General features: G+C 39.4%; 4 protein-coding genes across 6 annotated transcripts in view; 3 read left to right on the top strand and 1 right to left on the bottom strand.

Moving 5' to 3' along the window:
* The window catches only part of LOC129744358 (myosin-2 essential light chain), a 52,494-nt gene extending 48,676 nt beyond the window's left edge, over positions 1-3,818 (top strand). For both annotated transcript variants that reach the window (XM_055736842.1, XM_055736841.1), the window contains 2 exons: positions 2,897-3,225; positions 3,305-3,818. In XM_055736842.1, the coding sequence (XP_055592817.1) occupies positions 2,897-3,225; positions 3,305-3,388 (413 nt within the window). In that variant the 3' untranslated portion in view covers positions 3,389-3,818. The remainder of the gene's footprint in view (positions 1-2,896; positions 3,226-3,304) is intronic.
* Positions 3,819-3,873: 55 nt separating this feature from the next.
* Positions 3,874-5,762, bottom strand: LOC129744355 (STE20-related kinase adapter protein alpha). Of its 2 annotated transcripts, XM_055736837.1 has the most exons (5): positions 5,683-5,717; positions 5,437-5,610; positions 4,676-5,373; positions 4,479-4,609; positions 3,874-4,163 (listed from the first exon to the last, which is right to left on the bottom strand). In XM_055736837.1, exons 2-5 carry the CDS (start codon positions 5,599-5,601, stop codon positions 4,081-4,083), a joined length of 1,077 nt encoding a protein of 358 aa, XP_055592812.1. In that variant the 5' UTR covers positions 5,602-5,610; positions 5,683-5,717; the 3' UTR covers positions 3,874-4,080. The 2 variants fall into 2 exon arrangements, with proteins under 2 accessions (XP_055592812.1, XP_055592811.1); XM_055736836.1 differs by having other exon boundaries at positions 5,437-5,762.
* A 6,278-nt stretch (positions 5,763-12,040) lies between these two features.
* Positions 12,041-13,498, top strand: LOC129744356 (uncharacterized). Its single transcript, XM_055736838.1, has 2 exons — positions 12,041-13,038; positions 13,164-13,498. The coding sequence occupies exons 1-2, from the start codon at positions 12,145-12,147 to the stop codon at positions 13,173-13,175; spliced, it is 906 nt and encodes a 301-aa protein (XP_055592813.1). The 5' UTR covers positions 12,041-12,144; the 3' UTR covers positions 13,176-13,498.
* Positions 13,499-15,018: 1,520 nt separating this feature from the next.
* On the top strand, positions 15,019-16,251 carry LOC129744357 (translocon-associated protein subunit gamma). Its single transcript, XM_055736840.1, has 2 exons — positions 15,019-15,368; positions 15,460-16,251. Exons 1-2 carry the CDS (start codon positions 15,236-15,238, stop codon positions 15,879-15,881), a joined length of 555 nt encoding a protein of 184 aa, XP_055592815.1. The 5' UTR covers positions 15,019-15,235; the 3' UTR covers positions 15,882-16,251.
* Positions 16,252-17,471: the final 1,220 nt, after the last annotated feature.

Below are 17,471 nucleotides of genomic sequence, written 5' to 3'. Positions count from 1 at the left end.
GCTCGACCGCATCCCCCTCTCATGGCTGCGCTTCCTCCAGGTAGACTAGCAGCCTATACAAAACCGTTCTCATTCGTCGGTATATATATGTAGATATAGACTATTTTGGTCCTATGAACGTCGTTGTCGGCAGACGTGTGGAGAAAAGATGGGGCGTATTAATGACTTGTTTGGTCATCCGAGCAGTCCATATCGAAATAGCACACTCTTTGAACACCAGCTCTTGCATTCTTGCAATTGGTGATTTTATTGCCAGAAGAGGAAATCCTTTAGAAATATTTAGCGACCGAGGAACTAATTTTATCGGTGCTAATCGTGAGCTCACCGAAGCTCTGCGTAGCATGGATCAGGATACGTTGGTGAGAGAGTTTACCACGCCCGATTCCAAATGGACCTTCTTGCCCCCAAGTAGCTCGCATATGGGAGGAAGTTGGGAGAGATTAGTCCAATCCGTGAAAAAGATACTAAGCAATATGAAGATCGTCAGACTCCCAAGTGACGAAGTACTGAAAAACACATTACTAGAAATCGAAGTTAGCCGTTACCAGCTGTGAAGTTAGCCGTTCTGGACGTCGGGGTAACAGTTAGTAAGCATGATCCAACATCCTGCGTACCGGGGGAGGGGGGAGTGTTACGCAAAATGTGCGACCACGCCTCCATTATCAATCAGCCCCCATCAGAAGGCACCTGCACTGCTTTAAACCAATATAGAAAAAGAGATAGGACTAGGTAGACAGGAGAATGTAAACAATGATCATTTCGGATTATCATCATGCAGAAATTTATCTGATACCTCACGTGTTGAACAATATTGTTTCATTCGAATCAACTTAAATTTAAGGCATTTAATTCGCTCCCAACTGACCAAGGTGTACTAAAAACCGAAACTAGAAAGGGAATCGTGCTTTATTCAAAGGATTTCCTTGGTTAGCCACTTCGTCTAGGGACGGAACGACTCACGATAACTATAACGTGTGACTAGGACTCAAAAGTCAGGAGCTACGTTGAGTTAATCGCTGCTACCGTACTGGAAAGGATACCGGGTACACGAAGATTTAGCAAAAAGAAACACTTAACGTAAGTTGATTGCAAACTTAGAAAGTAAGTTAAAAAACGAAAGGATTATTGAAAGAAAATTGTAATCTAATGCAGGAGAAATTTAACGGTTGTATTAAAACGAAACCTGTTTAAATTCACGGAAGTTTTTTCGATCTTGTTGCCCCTGACGGGAACAATATGAGTCGTATTCTACATTGAATTTATATGCAATCACCCCGTTTCAATAAGAAAAAGTCATTCATTGTAATACATTAAATCGTTATGTCAAAACTTACTTGGGCGTCAAATTTACTGAAAATCATTCCAAAATTGATTCAAATCCAGTTTTGAGTTTCTTGGAATAAATTACTTAAAAAAAGACTTGAAAATTTTTCGATTAGTGTCGTCATTCACATGGCTTATGCATGCAAGAAAACCCATTGCATTAGAGAATGCATTGATTTTTTAGTTATTTAGAGCTTTTGGGTTGTCTGTTTGGCTTTTGATTTAGTCTGTTTAGGATCCATTCGATTTTAGTCGTTTTACCATCTTTATGGTATTCGCGACTTTATCAACGGTGCAGTTGGCGAATCGTTATTGAAAAACTTATCCGGTACAACTGTGTTCGATGTTTGCTCTTGGGCTCGAACTCGCGGACATCGGCTCAGGAGACAACAGACTTGCCAAATGAGCTATATCACAAGCCCTGTTCATAAGTTAAGAATAAGATATTCTTGTTTGTGTTTTTATTAAAAAAAACAAAGGACATTAAATTTGCGTCGGATAAAGATCGAGAACATCAACGGGCTCAAGTTGCTTCCCTGTGGTACTCACTTTGTAATGAACTTTTTGCTATTTGGGGAAACTTTTAGGGACACAAATTGTTGGCGAGCTGTGACTCTAGCCTTTACCATAGGCAATGGGAGCGAAAAGTTATTCTCTCTCCTTAAGAAAATCCCGTAAGATTTCTCAAAATTTAAGCTGCATCCCTCCCACTTGCATTCATGCAAAACTATCACTCAGACTGTGCTGCACTATCATCGCTTATTTCAATTTTGGTAACAGCAAGAAAATAGGGAACAAGCACATTTTCGGCTATTCAAATCGTCATACATCTCCTCCAAGGGTTGCGGTTAAGTGCTGCCTCCCATATTGATGTGGGCTTATTAAATACTCGCTTATCTTAGCTACAAGTAGTTTCTAGTAGTTTACAAGAATAATCGATAATTTCACAGAATTTTAAGCAAATTTTCATAACAGAATCTGTGTCACAGTCTGTGACTCACAGAACACAGAACTTTGAAAATATTCACATATTTTACAGATTATTGTACGTTTTCCTAAAATTCTAAATCTTCAATGCCAACATTAATTTTGGATTTCTAACTTTATATTGGAAAGTCATGATAAGATTTTAATTGTTTATTAATTTTCTCAAGTAAAATGTTAAAGAGACACAATTTTTCACAAAAACACAGAATTTTTTTTTGAAACCTTGGTTCTAACATGGCATTGATAAAGCTAACGAACTCAGGTAATACCGCGCTGATATATCAACTAGGATTTTCAACTTCTGCTGATTTTATTTTTATACTTACATATTATATTTAGGCCATTCCATATCAAGTGATCATAAAACGCATCGACCCTCTCCCGTTTTGGCCCTGAATCTGTAGGGTGACTTGTAATGTCATGTAATTTACATTACAATAAGTCTTCTACTGATTTAGGGCTAAACCGGAGAGGGTCGATGTATTTTCATGGTCACTTGGTATGGAAAGTTTCATTAAAAAAAATTCTAAAACCGTAAACGCTGTATTTTGGATCCTAATTCCGTTTTCCCTTCTCTCTTCTACAGAATTCCAGGAGGCCTTCAACCTGTTCGACAACCGCGGCGATGGCAAAATCCAGCAGCAACAAATCGGCGAGTGTCTGCGGGCGCTGGGCCAGAACCCGACCGAGTCGGACGTCAAGAAGTTCACCATGCAGCTGAAGCCGGACGAGCGCGTCTCGTTCGAGGTGTTCCTGCCGATCTATCAGGCCATTTCGAAGCAGCGCACCATGGACACGGCGGACGATTTCATCGAGGGGCTGCGCCATTTCGACAAGGACGCCAGCGGGTTCATCTCGTCCGCCGAGCTGCGTCACCTGTTGACCACCCTGGGCGAGAAGCTGGCCGATGATGAGGTAGGATTGGGATTGGAGTTCCCTATATTGACTAGATTAATTTGTAAAACAAATTTAATCAAACATTATTTTTTTACAGGTCGAGCAACTGCTGCAGAATCAGGAGGATTCCCAAGGCAACGTAAACTACGAAGAATTCGTGCGAATGGTTATGAGCGGTTGAGCGCAGCAGCATTCACTAGCCTAAGAATGCCAATGAAGATCCACCAATTTTCTAGTACTGTCAGTTTCCTGAGCGCGTTAAAAGTATAAACAATGTTAAATGAATCAAATTTCATCAGGAAATTAATTCAGGATTTTCCTTCGGTTATGTGTAGTGGTGCATTTTAATGTTACTTAAGCATTTTGATTTTTTTTCTTAATTTGGAACCTGTTGAAGCAGCAAGCAAACAAAAATCGAAAGTATTATTTCCTTTGAATCGAGCCGCTTATGGCATTTATTTTCACTTGCTTCATTGTAATCAATTTGATGAAACATTCAATAAATCGTACACCGTATGCATTTCTTTCAGTTATAAAAAAAGGAAACCAATTTCTACATCCATATTAAAACCTATAATTATATTTTAATAAAACCCTAATTTATACACTAACAGTTTCGAATGTGTGTTTCATTTTACTATAAACTAGTAACTGTTTTTCTTCAACTCGTCCCTAGATGACAGTAAAAACGTGTGTGCTCGGTAGTCTATCGGAACGGTCTCTCTCTCTTACTCTTTGAAGTCTAGAATAACAGTAGATTATAAAAAAAGATCAACGAGCAATGTATCGATAACAGAATTGATTGATGAAACACAGGTTGTAGTACTACTAATTGATTTGATTTAGCTTGGAACTTTCGCCACTTGGACTGCTTTACGATTCGGCAAAGTCCCACTCGAAGCTACCGGTGTCCATCGACATGCTGGCGAAATCATTGGATAGGTTGAGATCGAAATCTGGCGGAAAAAAGCGGAAGGATGTTTAGTAAAGAGTACAATACAATTTATAAAATTTTCTTAGGTCTTAGTTTTTGAATCAGTTTAAAATTGACGACAGTGCCTTTTATTATGGTACAAGAGAACCGATATTTTATACAAAATACATTTTTGTGGCGTTTGTTGAATCGAGAACAAATCAATTGAAAAATAAGTCTAAGTTAAATAAGCCTATTAAGATTTGATCAATAGTTAACGGTTAAGTTTTTGTAGAATTAATTTCGATTTTTTTCTTAATTCAGGTTAAGATTCAAATAAACAATTTTTAAAGCTCACCTTTGATAGTGTTGAAATCTGCCGTTTCGATTCCACATTCAGCGAACTGCTCTCGAATGCCAGTATGCTTACACTGTTTAAACATCGAATGGTTGATCAGTTCTGCCGCTGATGGCCTATCGTTGGGGTTGCTAAAATAATCAGATAAATAATAACCAATAGAAAAATAGGGTAAGGTCAAGTAAGGTGTTACTTACAACTGCAAGCATAGCTCAGCAAACTTGTGCAACGAATCTGTAAACTGACGGCTAGCATAAATCTGACGGGTCTGGGAAGAATTCGTGTCTCCCACGCCAGAATCCATGGCTTGGGCGAACACCTCCTCGCTTGGAATGGTGCTGTTATCGAGCAAAAGGGGTTGGTAGCCTCGCATCTTTTCCGTTAACATCAATGTGGTTAGGAAGTTGCTGAAAGGTTCTACCCCATTTGCTAGCTCGCACGCCGTTATGCCCAGACTGTAGATGTCAGACTTTTCCGTGTAACCTAGCAGGTTCTGAGCCAGCACTTCTGGTGCTAACCAGTTCAGACTTTTGGTGGAATGTGGTGGAAGCTCGTGAAGATTTTTAACTCTTTTGCCTTCGCCCAAAAAGCTAGTACAGACCCGGAAGCCACCGATGATGGCACGGGATTCGTTTAGGAAAATGTGACTGGCGCGGATCGATCGGTGAATGTATCCTTTCCGGTGAAGATATTCTAGTCCCGCAACCACGTCCCTTATAATACAAGCTAGAATAATTTCCGGGAATCCGGTTTCGAAATAATTGCTCATCGTGTCCCGACAGGATCCGAAACACATCAGGGGTAGAATAAAGTAGAGGTCTGCATTGTGGACAAATGCTGTATGGTAGCTGAGTATATTGGGGTGATTGAACTCTCTCAGGTGTTTCGATTCCTCCTAAAATACAAAATAAAACGAATCGAAAAAGACACACATATAATTTAAATAATTAAAACTTACCATTATTAAATTGAAATCGTTTTTCAGATCTTCCATAAGAAATTTTTTTACCGCTACATGTTGCTGTGAGGGTAAATGCTGGGCCAAAAATACCGTTCCACAACCGTTGAAACACTTTGCCAGTTCCACCTTTAGGTCATAGCTACGTATATCGTGTCCGAACATTTTGCTGGACTTTGATTAATAAAAATTTGTGAATATTTTCCGAGAAACTCGTCTCTGTTGTGGGCCGTGAAATTTTGTTACCTAAATCCAATTGGAACGCTGTTTATGTTATGCGACTCACGAGACTGACTTTCCTCGATTTTCATATAACCAAGGTTTATACCCCCCTTGCATATAACAAAGCAATGTCAAAATATAAATATCGGATGGTTTTAGGGCTACCAACTAAACCAACCTTTTTCATGAATCTTTTATTTCGGTTCTTTTTTTTTTTTTTTTAAATAAAATAATGCTTTTCAGAATCATTCTCTCGCAGTCGTTCGATCAGTGCGGATGTGCGTTATCACTGCTGATCAAAGTATAATATATTTTCCTCGCCGTATCAAAGTGGTCAATTTCGTAAACAAAGAGTGCTTCAAGCGGAGTGTTTTTTTTCTCGCTTTATGGTTCGGTCGTTACCAAAGGACTTTTTGTGCTTGGAAATTTTGATCCAGCACAGACGCCATCGCCATCTTACATCGAGGCCGTTATCATTACCACACGGCGCCTTCCTGATAGCTCCTGATAAAGCCGGGTATTGGACACCGTAGGGGCATAACTAGGCTGATCCGGATTTGAGTGCCATAACCGGGTGAATTCGGAACGGATCGATTGGTCTCGCTCTCCTTTTGACGCCGCCATCTTTCTTCAGAGGAAAACCACGTGTTTGGACAGCGGACGGTGGAAACAAAAATTAAAAGAAAAATTGTGAGTTCTTTTTTCATTCTTCCTTCACTTTACTATTTCTATTTTTTCCCTACATTAGTTTTTGAACTTAGTTTGCATCGCTCATATTTTCAACACGGAAGACATTCGTGTCTCCGTAAGAAAATATGAGCGATGGCGGGGGGTTAAACCCGTCTTCGGTGGACGAAGAGGAAGGTATGTTCGAGAATGAAGAGCATCTGGAGGATTCAGATGATGCTGGTCCCTCAAATGCTAATCATTCTCGGACGACTGTTAATTTCTTATCACCCACAGCTGACAGTGTAGCACCCCGGCTCCGAACCTACACAGATGGTACGTCTTTTTCTGGGCCATGGGTGGTTTTCATCCGGCCCAAAGCTAACGGTAAACAGCTCAACGTAGTGCAGATCACGAAAGATCTGGCTAGATGGTCCTCCGTAACCAGCGTGACTAAGGTGCGACCCAACAAGTTGCGCGTTGTCGTGGACAATCGAAAATCCGCTAATGAAATTGTTGCCAGCAAATTCATTACCTTGGAGTACCACGCCTACATTCCGTCTCGAAACGTAGAGATAGAGGGCGTGATCTCTGAAATGAGTCTGGAGGCTGGGTACGTTAAATCCCACGGCGTTGGTAAGTTTAAGAGCCTTGATTCGACTTCGGTCGAAATCTTGGACTGCCGACAACTCAACACTACCACCGTCGTAGAAGGAGTTAAAAAGTACTCGCCTTCAGCCTCATTTCGAGTGACCTTTGCGGGTACCGCCCTCCCTCACTACGTCTTGATTGACGGAGTTTTGAGGCTTCCTGTGCGGCTCTTCGTGCCTCGCCCGATGGAATGCAAAAATTGCATTAAATTGGGGCATACAGCTTCCCATTGTTGTAGCAAGAAGCGTTGCCCCAAATGCGGGGAGGTTCATGGGGATGGAGCGTGCTCAGCAATAGAACAGAAATGTGTCTATTGCGGGGGCTCACCTCATGACATCTCTTTGTGCGAGGCGTTTAAGAGCCGCTGGGATAGTCAAAGGCGCTCTTTGAAGGAACGATCAAAACGTTCCTATGCCGCCATACTAAAGGGCGCGGCGCCTCCGATCCAACCTCAGTCCTCAAACATCTTCTCAGTGCTGCCAGTTGACAACGAGGATACAACAGATGAGGAGAATCCATTTATTTTCGTAGCGAACTCACGAAAGCGTGCTAAAACGAATACCAAGACCCCCAAGATTCCGAATAAAATCCCGACGGTCAGCCCTACAACCAACATCACCAAGAAAGCGATTGCTACAGAAAAGAAGAAACAAATTCCTCCTGGATTCAGCGCGACCTTTTCACCACAGAATAAATCAACAGCAGCGGGGACCTCAAACGCCCCCATTACTGATGCAGTTTGCCCAGAATCAACTCCTCAAGCGGGACTTTTTAAGTTTTCTGACATCCTCGATGGAATTTTTTCGTTTTTCAACGTATCTGAATCTATAAAAAGCATTATTAGTGTAATGCTTCCTATTGTAAAGACACTTTTGAAGCAATTGATGCAAACTTGGCCCCTCCTTTCAGTGTTTATCTCTCTCGATGGCTAATTTACGCCCAGAGGTCGGAGATATCACTGTTATACAGTGGAATTGTCGTAGTTTAATCCCTAAATTGGATCCGTTCAAATTTCTTCTTCATGAAACTAGTTGCGATATTTTTGCCCTTTCTGAAACATGGCTTTCTTCTCAATCAAACATCTCATTCCACGATTTTAATATTATCCGTTTGGATCGCAACGATTCTTATGGAGGGGTGCTTTTGGGGATCAATAAGCGCCACTCCTTCTATAGAATCCACCTCCCTTTATCAGGAGGAATTGAAGCTGTTGCATGTCATACAACTATAAGAGGTAAGGACTTATGCGTTGTCAGTTTGTACTGGCCTCATAGAGTTGCAGTGGATCGAAATCACCTAGAGGATCTGTGCTCAGTACTTCCTGAGCCAAGGTTGATCCTGGGTGACTTCAATTCACATGGAACTGTCTGGGGAGAACAAATTGACGATAGTCGTTCTACTCTTATTTATGACATTTGTGATAGTTTCAATTTAACAATTTTGAACACGGGTGAAAAAACACGGGTACCTAAACCTCCTGCAAGACAAAGTGCAATTGACCTCTCACTCTGCTCAAACTCACTATCATTGGATTGCCAGTGGAAGGTAATCTCTGATCCCAATGGTAGTGATCACTTACCAATCAAAATAACAATCACCAATGGGGCCAGCACTTCAAATTCAACATATATGGCATATGACCTTACAAGACACATCGATTGGAAAAAGTATTCGGACAAAATAACAGATGCCATTGATACTATGAATGTTCTACCTCCTTTGGAGGAGTACCACTTTCTTTCACGCTTGATCCTTGAAAGTGCACTTTGTGCTCAAACAAAACCCATCCCAGATTCATCTGTTCTTCGAAGGACCCCAAATCCATGGTGGGACCAGCAGTGTTCCAAGCTCTATAAGGACAAATCAAAAGCATTCAAAGATTTTCGAAAACATGGAACCCTCGTCCTTTTTGAATCATATGTTTCCCTTGAAAATCAGTTCAAAAAATTGATCAAAGGGAAGAAAAAGGCATATTGGAGAAATTTCGTGGGTGGTTTATCACGGGAAACATCCTTGAGTACTTTATGGAAAGTTGCACGAAGCATGCGTAATCGATCATCTACAAATGAAAGTGAAGAATATACACATAGATGGATATTCAACTTCGCACGGAAAGTCTGTCCAGATACTACACCTGTGCAAAAAATAATCCGGAACGTGCCTCCTGATAGGTGTGGTCTGGATTCCAGCTTTTCGATGGTCGAATTTTCACTTGCCCTCCTCTCTTGTAACAATTCAGCTCCGGGAATTGATAAAATCAAATTTAACTTGTTGAAGAACCTTCCGGACGCCGCAAAATTTCGCTTGTTAAATTTGTTTAATCAATTTTTGGAGAACAACATTGTTCCTCAAGAGTGGAGACAAGTGAGAGTTATCGCTATCCAAAAGCCCGGAAAACCAGCGTCCGATGCGAATTCGTACCGTCCAATAGCGATGTTGTCTTGTATACGCAAATTGATGGAGAAAATGATTTTGTTTCGTTTAGACAAATGGGTAGAAACAAATGGTCTCCTTTCAGATACTCAATTTGGGTTTCGAAGGGGCAAAGGAACAAACGATTGTCTTGCTTTGCTGTCTTCAGAGATACAAATGGCGTACGCAAAACGTGAGCAAATGGCTTCAGTGTTTCTAGACATAAAGGGAGCTTTTGATGCAGTCTCAATAGAGGTGTTGTCAGACAAGTTGCACTCCCGGGGTCTGCCTCCTTTATTGAACAACATCTTATACAGCTTGCTTTGTGAGAAACATCTGAACTTTGCTCACGGAGATATTGCAGTTAGAAGAACCTCTTACATGGGCCTCCCCCAGGGTTCATGTTTGAGTCCACTTTTGTACAACTTTTACGTAAGTGACATCGACAGTTGTCTCTCTGAAGGCTGCACTTTAAGACAACTTGCAGATGATGGCGTAGTATCTGTAACAAGTGATACTGAGTCACATCTGCACAGACCTTTACAAGATACTTTAAACAGATTGTCTTCCTGGGCTTTGGGGCTTGGGATCGAGTTCTCTCCAGAGAAAACTGAGTTGGTGGTTTTTTCTAAAAAGCATAGACCAGCTCAACCACAGCTCCAACTTCTTGGCAGAACGATCACTCAATCGAGGTGTTTTAAGTATCTTGGGGTTTGGTTTGATTCCAAATGTACCTGGAGAGCACACATTGAGTATCTGAAAGGAAAATGCCAACAAAGAATCAATTTTCTCCGTTCAATCACTGGCACCTGGTGGGGAGCCCATCCGGAAGATCTTTTAAAATTGTATCGAACAACTATTCTTTCAGTGATGGAATATGGTAGCTTTTGTTTCCAGTCGGCTGCCAAAACTCACCTCATCAAACTCGAGCGTATCCAATACCGTTGTCTTCGCATCGCTTTGGGCTGTATGTCCACAACGCACAACATGAGTCTTCCCGCATACTAAAAAACCATATCTCAAACAGTCTCTACGATACATCTACGGCTCCAGAAATAGTGATTATCTCTGTAAACGTAGCCATTAAATAAAACTTTACTTCGACAACGATAAAAACGAAACATAAACATTCATGCGAAAAAGTGATGATATCTGGATCGGTGAATAAATTGTATGAACGATTAACTTCAATTTTTTCTGTAATCGTAAAAATAATCTCGAACCGTTACTCATAGCGTCCATGTCTTATATCAAACTTACGTCAAAAATTGGCCAAGACGTGTGTCAGAGATGCCAGATGGTTTGGCAAAAAATCAGCACACTTTTATGATATACTCATGCAAAATACTAATTTATACAAATGCATCAAAAAAAAGCCTGCAGAATATTTAGATATTTCTTTATTTTACTTTGTTGACTTATCCAACCTTTCAGTTAACCATGTCGTTCATAAGTAAAATATTGAGATGTCAGATGGTATTTAAAAACCTTCAAACCAAAATTAAAAATGATAATCTCTTTCTAAGAATAGGTAAAACATGTTTTGCTCCCATCCCCAAACAAGTTTGGCGTAAAGAGATCAAGCTTCTTTTGAAACATGGAAATATACCTGCATATCCGCATAATCACCTTCTTTTGTTAATTATATATGATGCACAAATATATTTCTCAACTCTAACCGACCGAAGAAACATCATTTCTACTAAATATCATATCCATCATATCATTTCCATTTCCTTTTTATCATTTTTCAATGATAAGTGATTTAAATTCTATTTCCTCGAAATTTGCCTATTTCTTGAAGTCATTAAGTATGTAAGTAGGTTTAAAAGCATTTGATCTAAGCTAATAAATCTTTTTTGATTTTCACATTTTAAACTCATGGTACAATTTAGAAAGATTGGTCTAGTTGGCATCCCTGCCGAGAGTTGACAACTGAAAGAGAAGAAGAATACAAACAAAAACAAAAAATATTCGTTTTTCGCGTTCGACCCACGTTCCGTTTCCCACTCCCGTTTCAGCAGCAACAAGTCCTCCGATTGTGGTCCGGACGGACATATTTTATAGGACAAACCGGAGGACGCCAGCGAAGTTCGCAAAAGGTAAATTTTTTTGCCATTACAATTTGTTGAAATATACGAAAATGGTTTTATTTATTTCAGCAACAGGCGCAATGTTACGCTGGAAGCAATGTCCCGTACGATGGATGGATTCGAGTGACCAGCAGGTACGAGAACATCCACCCGTGTGCCCGAAATTAGGTCTCCTCCTGGTAGAGATGCTAAATGCTAATATGTCATATAAATTGTTGAAGTGAATAAAATAAACATTTATAAAATATAAAAATGGTTTTTCGGCAATAAAGAAAATTTTCTTATATATGTGTGCGTGCTACATTCCCGTGTGATTCAGAGTACGGTATGCATAGCGTTGGAAGAACGTCATATTAATGCGTTCTACAACTATTACTGTAAATGTTCAGTTACAACAGAACTTTAAGAATAACTGTAACAAAAACAGTTTGATGATCAGAATATGTTTTCCATGAATGGTTTTTGAACGTTATCTCAACTGTTCGTAAAACAGTTCTTCCATATAAGTGTTTTAATAGTTTTAAACAGTAACATAACTTAACGCCATATTCAACAGACCGTCGTTTTGGAATTCAAGATAAGTGCAATGTTTTTTATGATTTCAGATATCATTTTCTAAACGTTTTTCTACGCTGTTTCTAATCGTTTTATAACTACTACAGGAATGGTTATGTTACAATATTTTCGTATTCGGGTTGAAGTTTTGGCAGGAATACTTCCTTTGAAAGATCGATACAATCTACTATCACTTCGGTTCCTCATCAGGTGTGAGGTCATGAACCCATTGGTGATCGTTAATTTTGAAAGGTTACTAGAGCAAAATCTTCATACCAGATTTATGTCTATATACCATGTCCTCATGTCAATGCAGGCAAACCCTTCTTCGTACTCTTCAACTCGTGTTTTCATCCCAGACTACGATAATTCTTCTGTCCAGTTTGATTTGTCTATGCAGCAGGAAATTCGTGGAATCCCGGATTCGCATCGCCCACTTCAGATTCCAAGAATTTTCGAAGCTAAATATAGACACGTCGATGCTGACAAAATGTACTTTACCGATGGGTCTCTAATTGAGGAATCAACGGGATTTGGAGTTTTCAACGAAACAACTAGCGCCTCTTATAACCTCCAGTCACCATGCTCTGTATATATAGCAGAGTTAGCTGCTATTCACTGGGCCTTGGACAGCATCGCCTCACGGCCTATTGGGCACTACTACATTGTAACGGATAGCCTAAGCTCAGTTGACGCAATACGCTCAATACGACCGGGAAAGCACTCGCCGTTCTTCCTAGAGAAGATACGGGATATTTTGAGTGCTTTAACAAGACGTCGCTTTTCCATCACCTTTGTTTGGGTTCCCTCTCATTGCTCGATAGTGGGCAATGAGAAGGCAGACTCTCTGGCAAAGGTGGGGGCGACGGAAGGCGACACGTATCCACGTGAAATCGTCTTCAACGAATTCTACTTCTTAGTACGAGGGAACTCTCTTGTCAACTGGCAGCGCAAATGGGACGAGGATGAGGATGGTCGGTGGCTCCACTCGATTATCCCAAAGGTAAGCCTTAAACCATGGTTCAATAGATTGAACTTGAGTCGGGATTTTATTCGTATATTTTCCCGTCTCATGTCCAATCATTGTTCCTTAAACGCGGTACTCTATCGTTTTGACATTGCTGGTAGCAATTTGTGTAGTTGCGGCCAAGGTTACCATGACATCGAGCATATTGTTTGGTCGTGTGAGGTCCATCTTGTCGCCAGAACGAATTTAATAGACTCCCTTAGGGCCCGAGGAAAACCACCTAATGTTCCAGTTAGAGATGTACTAGCTGTGCTAGATTTGGACTACATGTTCGAAATCTACCTTTTTCTAAAAGCTATCGATCTTCGTCTATAATTTCTTTTTTATTTTCATATTTCCCTTTCTATCTTCCTTTCTCCTCTCACAAAGTGTTAAGTTAAGAAAACAATTGTAAACAACAAAATCGGTTTTGGCTCCTTAAAGCCTAAAGGTATGAGCCGTTTCAAATAAAGAATTGTTAAAAAATAAAAAAAAAATGCTTTTCAGAAGTTTGATTGAAAAAGCTTATTGAGTTTTAGACTTTTCTAAACTAAATTTTTAGTTCTTTTGAATTTTATGCAGAGCAATCATTACATCACATTTGACAGGAAAAGCTTTATTGTATCCTGTAACGAGCCTATAGGCTCGTTAGTTTCCTGGTTGGACTTGTTGAACACGCACAGTCGATCGCAGGAAATAAAGTTGGAATGATGGAGTTCCCACCTCTGACCTCTACCGACTTTCACTTGCTTCAGACCTCACAAAAGTATCTAGGTAGCTCCTAAAAATTCAAACAGTTATAATTTGTCAACCAAAGAACTTTTTTTTAAACTTATTTGATCTTGTTGCGCAATTGTCCAGTTTTAGTGCTGTTTTCTTAAAAACGCTGTGCTTGCATCTCACTTGCAATTTTCTGCTTGTGCGTTTTGAATTGTTTAGAATGTTCGAAACCTGATGCAAATTATATATCTGTAGTCTGTAGTTAACGTCGTAGTTTCATGAGAATTTTCTAAAGATTCCAATGAAATATGGCCGAACAATGTGACGCGAGGTTTCGAAATATTTTAAGTTCACATCTGAAATTTGACAAAAAAGTTTTGCATAGTAAAACAAATCTTGATGCTTCAAGTATATAGGTACCTATAATACAATTACAATTCTAGTTTAAAAAAAATCGTTTCCTTTCAAAACGTAAAGTGCGAGATCTGACGTTCCCATTTTTTTCTGAGCTCACTCAGACCTCTTAGTGTAACTTAACCACCGGTCAGCTCTTTGAATTTTTTAAAAGTCAAGCGTGGAAACCATTATTGATTAAATCTACCCTTCAGCCTAGTAGATCACCAAACATTTTTTTATAAAATGAACACATACATATGGATGTCAGTGAAACGTGAAACTTCATGTTTCTTTGAAGAGATCAAAATTCTACTTAAGACTAAAGCGTACATCTTTCAAGGGTATAATAGCTAGCATTTTACTAATGCTAACACCACCCAACTCACAGAAAGAGTACTATGTATGCCGTGACCGAGACTCGATCTCATGACCTCTGGCTTAGAAGACTTGAACGCTATCCTCTAGACCACGGTCCACTACCCTTCAGCCTAGTAGATCACCAAACATTTTAAGTGTTCACGTTACATTTTATAAATCTTTGATAACAAGTAAATAATTTATTATTACCTAATCATAAGGATCAATCTAACGATCCTATAGTCTCTTTAGATCGAACGATTCGTACCTCGATTTTTTTTTCTATACTTCTAAGAAGGATTTTAATATTTATTACTTTACGGGCATTCTGCATGTGCATGGAGTTCAGTGGTTTAAATCTCTTTGGTAACAATTAAAAGTTATGCCAGGCTCTTATAAAACTAATTCGTTACTCCTTTACGCTCAGTGTATTTGGAATTTATCCGGCCTGGCAACACTTTTGTTCTTTCTGTCAGAAGCGGACACAAAACGCCAAAAGTCTGTCATTCGTTCCTCCACATCGCCGAAATCCTGACACGTATCGGCTACGCGTTCTCTCTTTTCCAATTCGGTTTTGCCAGTAGATCAGTGCGGTCAGTGTGTAGGCACTTTCCATTTTCCTCTCGATTGCCACATTTCTAGTTTGGCAGAGTTCCGCTCGGAATCGCTTATATTTAGTCGGATTAATCTTCCAGTAGATTCGTATTTAAATCTAAACAATATGTCGGACCAAACGAGCTCAGGTTTCACCAAGGAAGAGGAGCTACTGCTCCAGGATTTCAGCCGGAACGTGAGCACCAAATCGAACGCCTTGTTCTACGGAAATGCCTTCATCATTTCGGCCGTCCCAATCTGTAAGTATGGCTTAAAATGAACCTTGATTGGACCTGAGCATTTCGATATAAAAAAACGATTGAATTTAATGTTCCCATTTTGATTTGGTAGGGCTCTTCTGGAGGATCCACCAGATGGAACTGCTTCCATCGCTGGTCTTTTTTGCCATCGTCACCGGGCTGTGCACCTATCTGATGGCTATGGCCTACAAGAACACTAAATTCACCCTGAAGCACAAGATTGCCAACAAGCGCGAAGATGCCGTGACCCGGGAAATGACTGCGCTGCTGGCCGATGACAAGAAGATCAGCCGCAAGGAGAAGGACGAACGGATTCTGTGGAAGAAGAATGATGTGGCCGAATACGAGGCTACCACTTTCTCGATCTTCTATAACAACGCACTCTTCCTGACGGTGGTCATCTTTGCCAGCTTCTACTTGCTGCGTTCTTTCACGCCCACCTTCAACTACATTTTCTCCGTTGCCGGAGCCGGAGGTTTGATGGCTCTCCTGTCCACTGGAAAGTCTGTCTAAACCATTAGGACAGCAACCGGAATGAAGCGCTACATCCAGTTAAGTGGATCGGTGGATCGGCAGAACTTTTCTAAGACTAATGCATTTTTACCGAGTTGGCCGACCAAGTTCTTTGCTGATTTTTTTTTGTTTGTTCTCATCAGAATCATTGAAGTCACCCCAAAAAAAAAGCAAACACATTCACACCAGTTTGTTAACATAAAAAGGAAACCCTTGTGTTGTCAACAAAAGAGAGGAAAGCTTTTGATTTCTTCTATAGATTATAACTAGCGTAAAGATTGTCCATTGTTGAATCAGAACATTTCATGTACTTTCTAGAAACTGAACAAGAGATTCAAGTTCTGGTTTGAATAAAGTGTGGAAAAAGAAACATTAAGTTTTCTTAATCAATTCGAAACTATATATTCCTTTTAGTATTTTTTCATAATATTACATTTGCAATTCGTATCCCCAGAACCCGTTGCAAGAACGATTTCTAGAATTATAATTATGAGACTTAAAGAGTGTACTGCGAAGATGATGGGAAAATGTCAGAATGGGTTTGAAATTTCGGTCAAAGATTTTTGGACCGTATACTAGTAGAAAATAGGAAAAATATATGGCTGACCGTAAGTTAATAAGGGGATAAGGGCCAAAATCCTCAATTTTGAGTAAGTATTGTTAAACGATTCTCCATGTTTCATTCTTCATCTGTTGGAAATTTCTTGATGTTAGAATTTTATCTTTAAACATAATTTTTTTTTATCGAACGGGAGCTGCAATTTTTCGAAAAATGTATGGAAAACGAGCAAAACAAAAACCTTGGAGAGCATTTTCTCGAAAACACCCCTTCGGGTCTGAAGGCCTCGTATATGATACGTTTGTTTTAAACATAAAATTGTTGTTAGTTGACATAATGAATGTGTCGTATTATATTTAAATATAAGGAAACTTTTCGAATAACTGATAGCAAAATTAGCTTCACTTATGGGTGATTTCCTTCGATTTTTTAAAAGTAAATTTTGCACTTACCATTAGATATGTCATTTACGAGGTTCTGATGTTAATAGATTTTGTCATGTTACAATTATCGATAACTACACTGCCATTCTTATCAAAATTGGCTTTTGATTTTATTCCAACAGGAACCGGAAATGGATTTCACTTTGAATCACACAATTCCATGTTATCTTTCTTAGAATCACGCTAAACTCTCAGGGAATAATTCCCCATTTCCAACTGAACTCTTCCCGTTTTTTTAACCAACAATAATCCCAACTTTTTTTATCTGATTTCAGAGTTCAGGTCAAGGATTCCATATTCTTGATTCTGAAAACATGTTTCCAAATTCTTTCTTAAACTTCTTTTAAGTTCTGTAGTTATAGGACAGTTCAAGGACTAGTTAGTTAGTTCAAAATTTTTTAATACCAGATAATTATTTAAAATGTCATTTTAAATTTACAGTCGTATATGGAAATATTGTCCAGAACATTGAAATTTTAAAATGTGTTTTGCATTTTTTTGCAATATAGGTAAAAAATTGTTTTGAGAATTCGATATCTGATCTGAATGCAATTTATTAAATTATTTACCCAATTTAGGATTCCATCT

Source organism: Uranotaenia lowii, chromosome 2 (assembly GCF_029784155.1).
Source record: "Uranotaenia lowii strain MFRU-FL chromosome 2, ASM2978415v1, whole genome shotgun sequence".
Taxonomy (NCBI): domain Eukaryota; kingdom Metazoa; phylum Arthropoda; class Insecta; order Diptera; family Culicidae; genus Uranotaenia; species Uranotaenia lowii.
The sequence above is the reverse complement of the archived record's forward strand: the minus strand, read 5'-3'. Positions and strand labels throughout refer to the sequence as shown.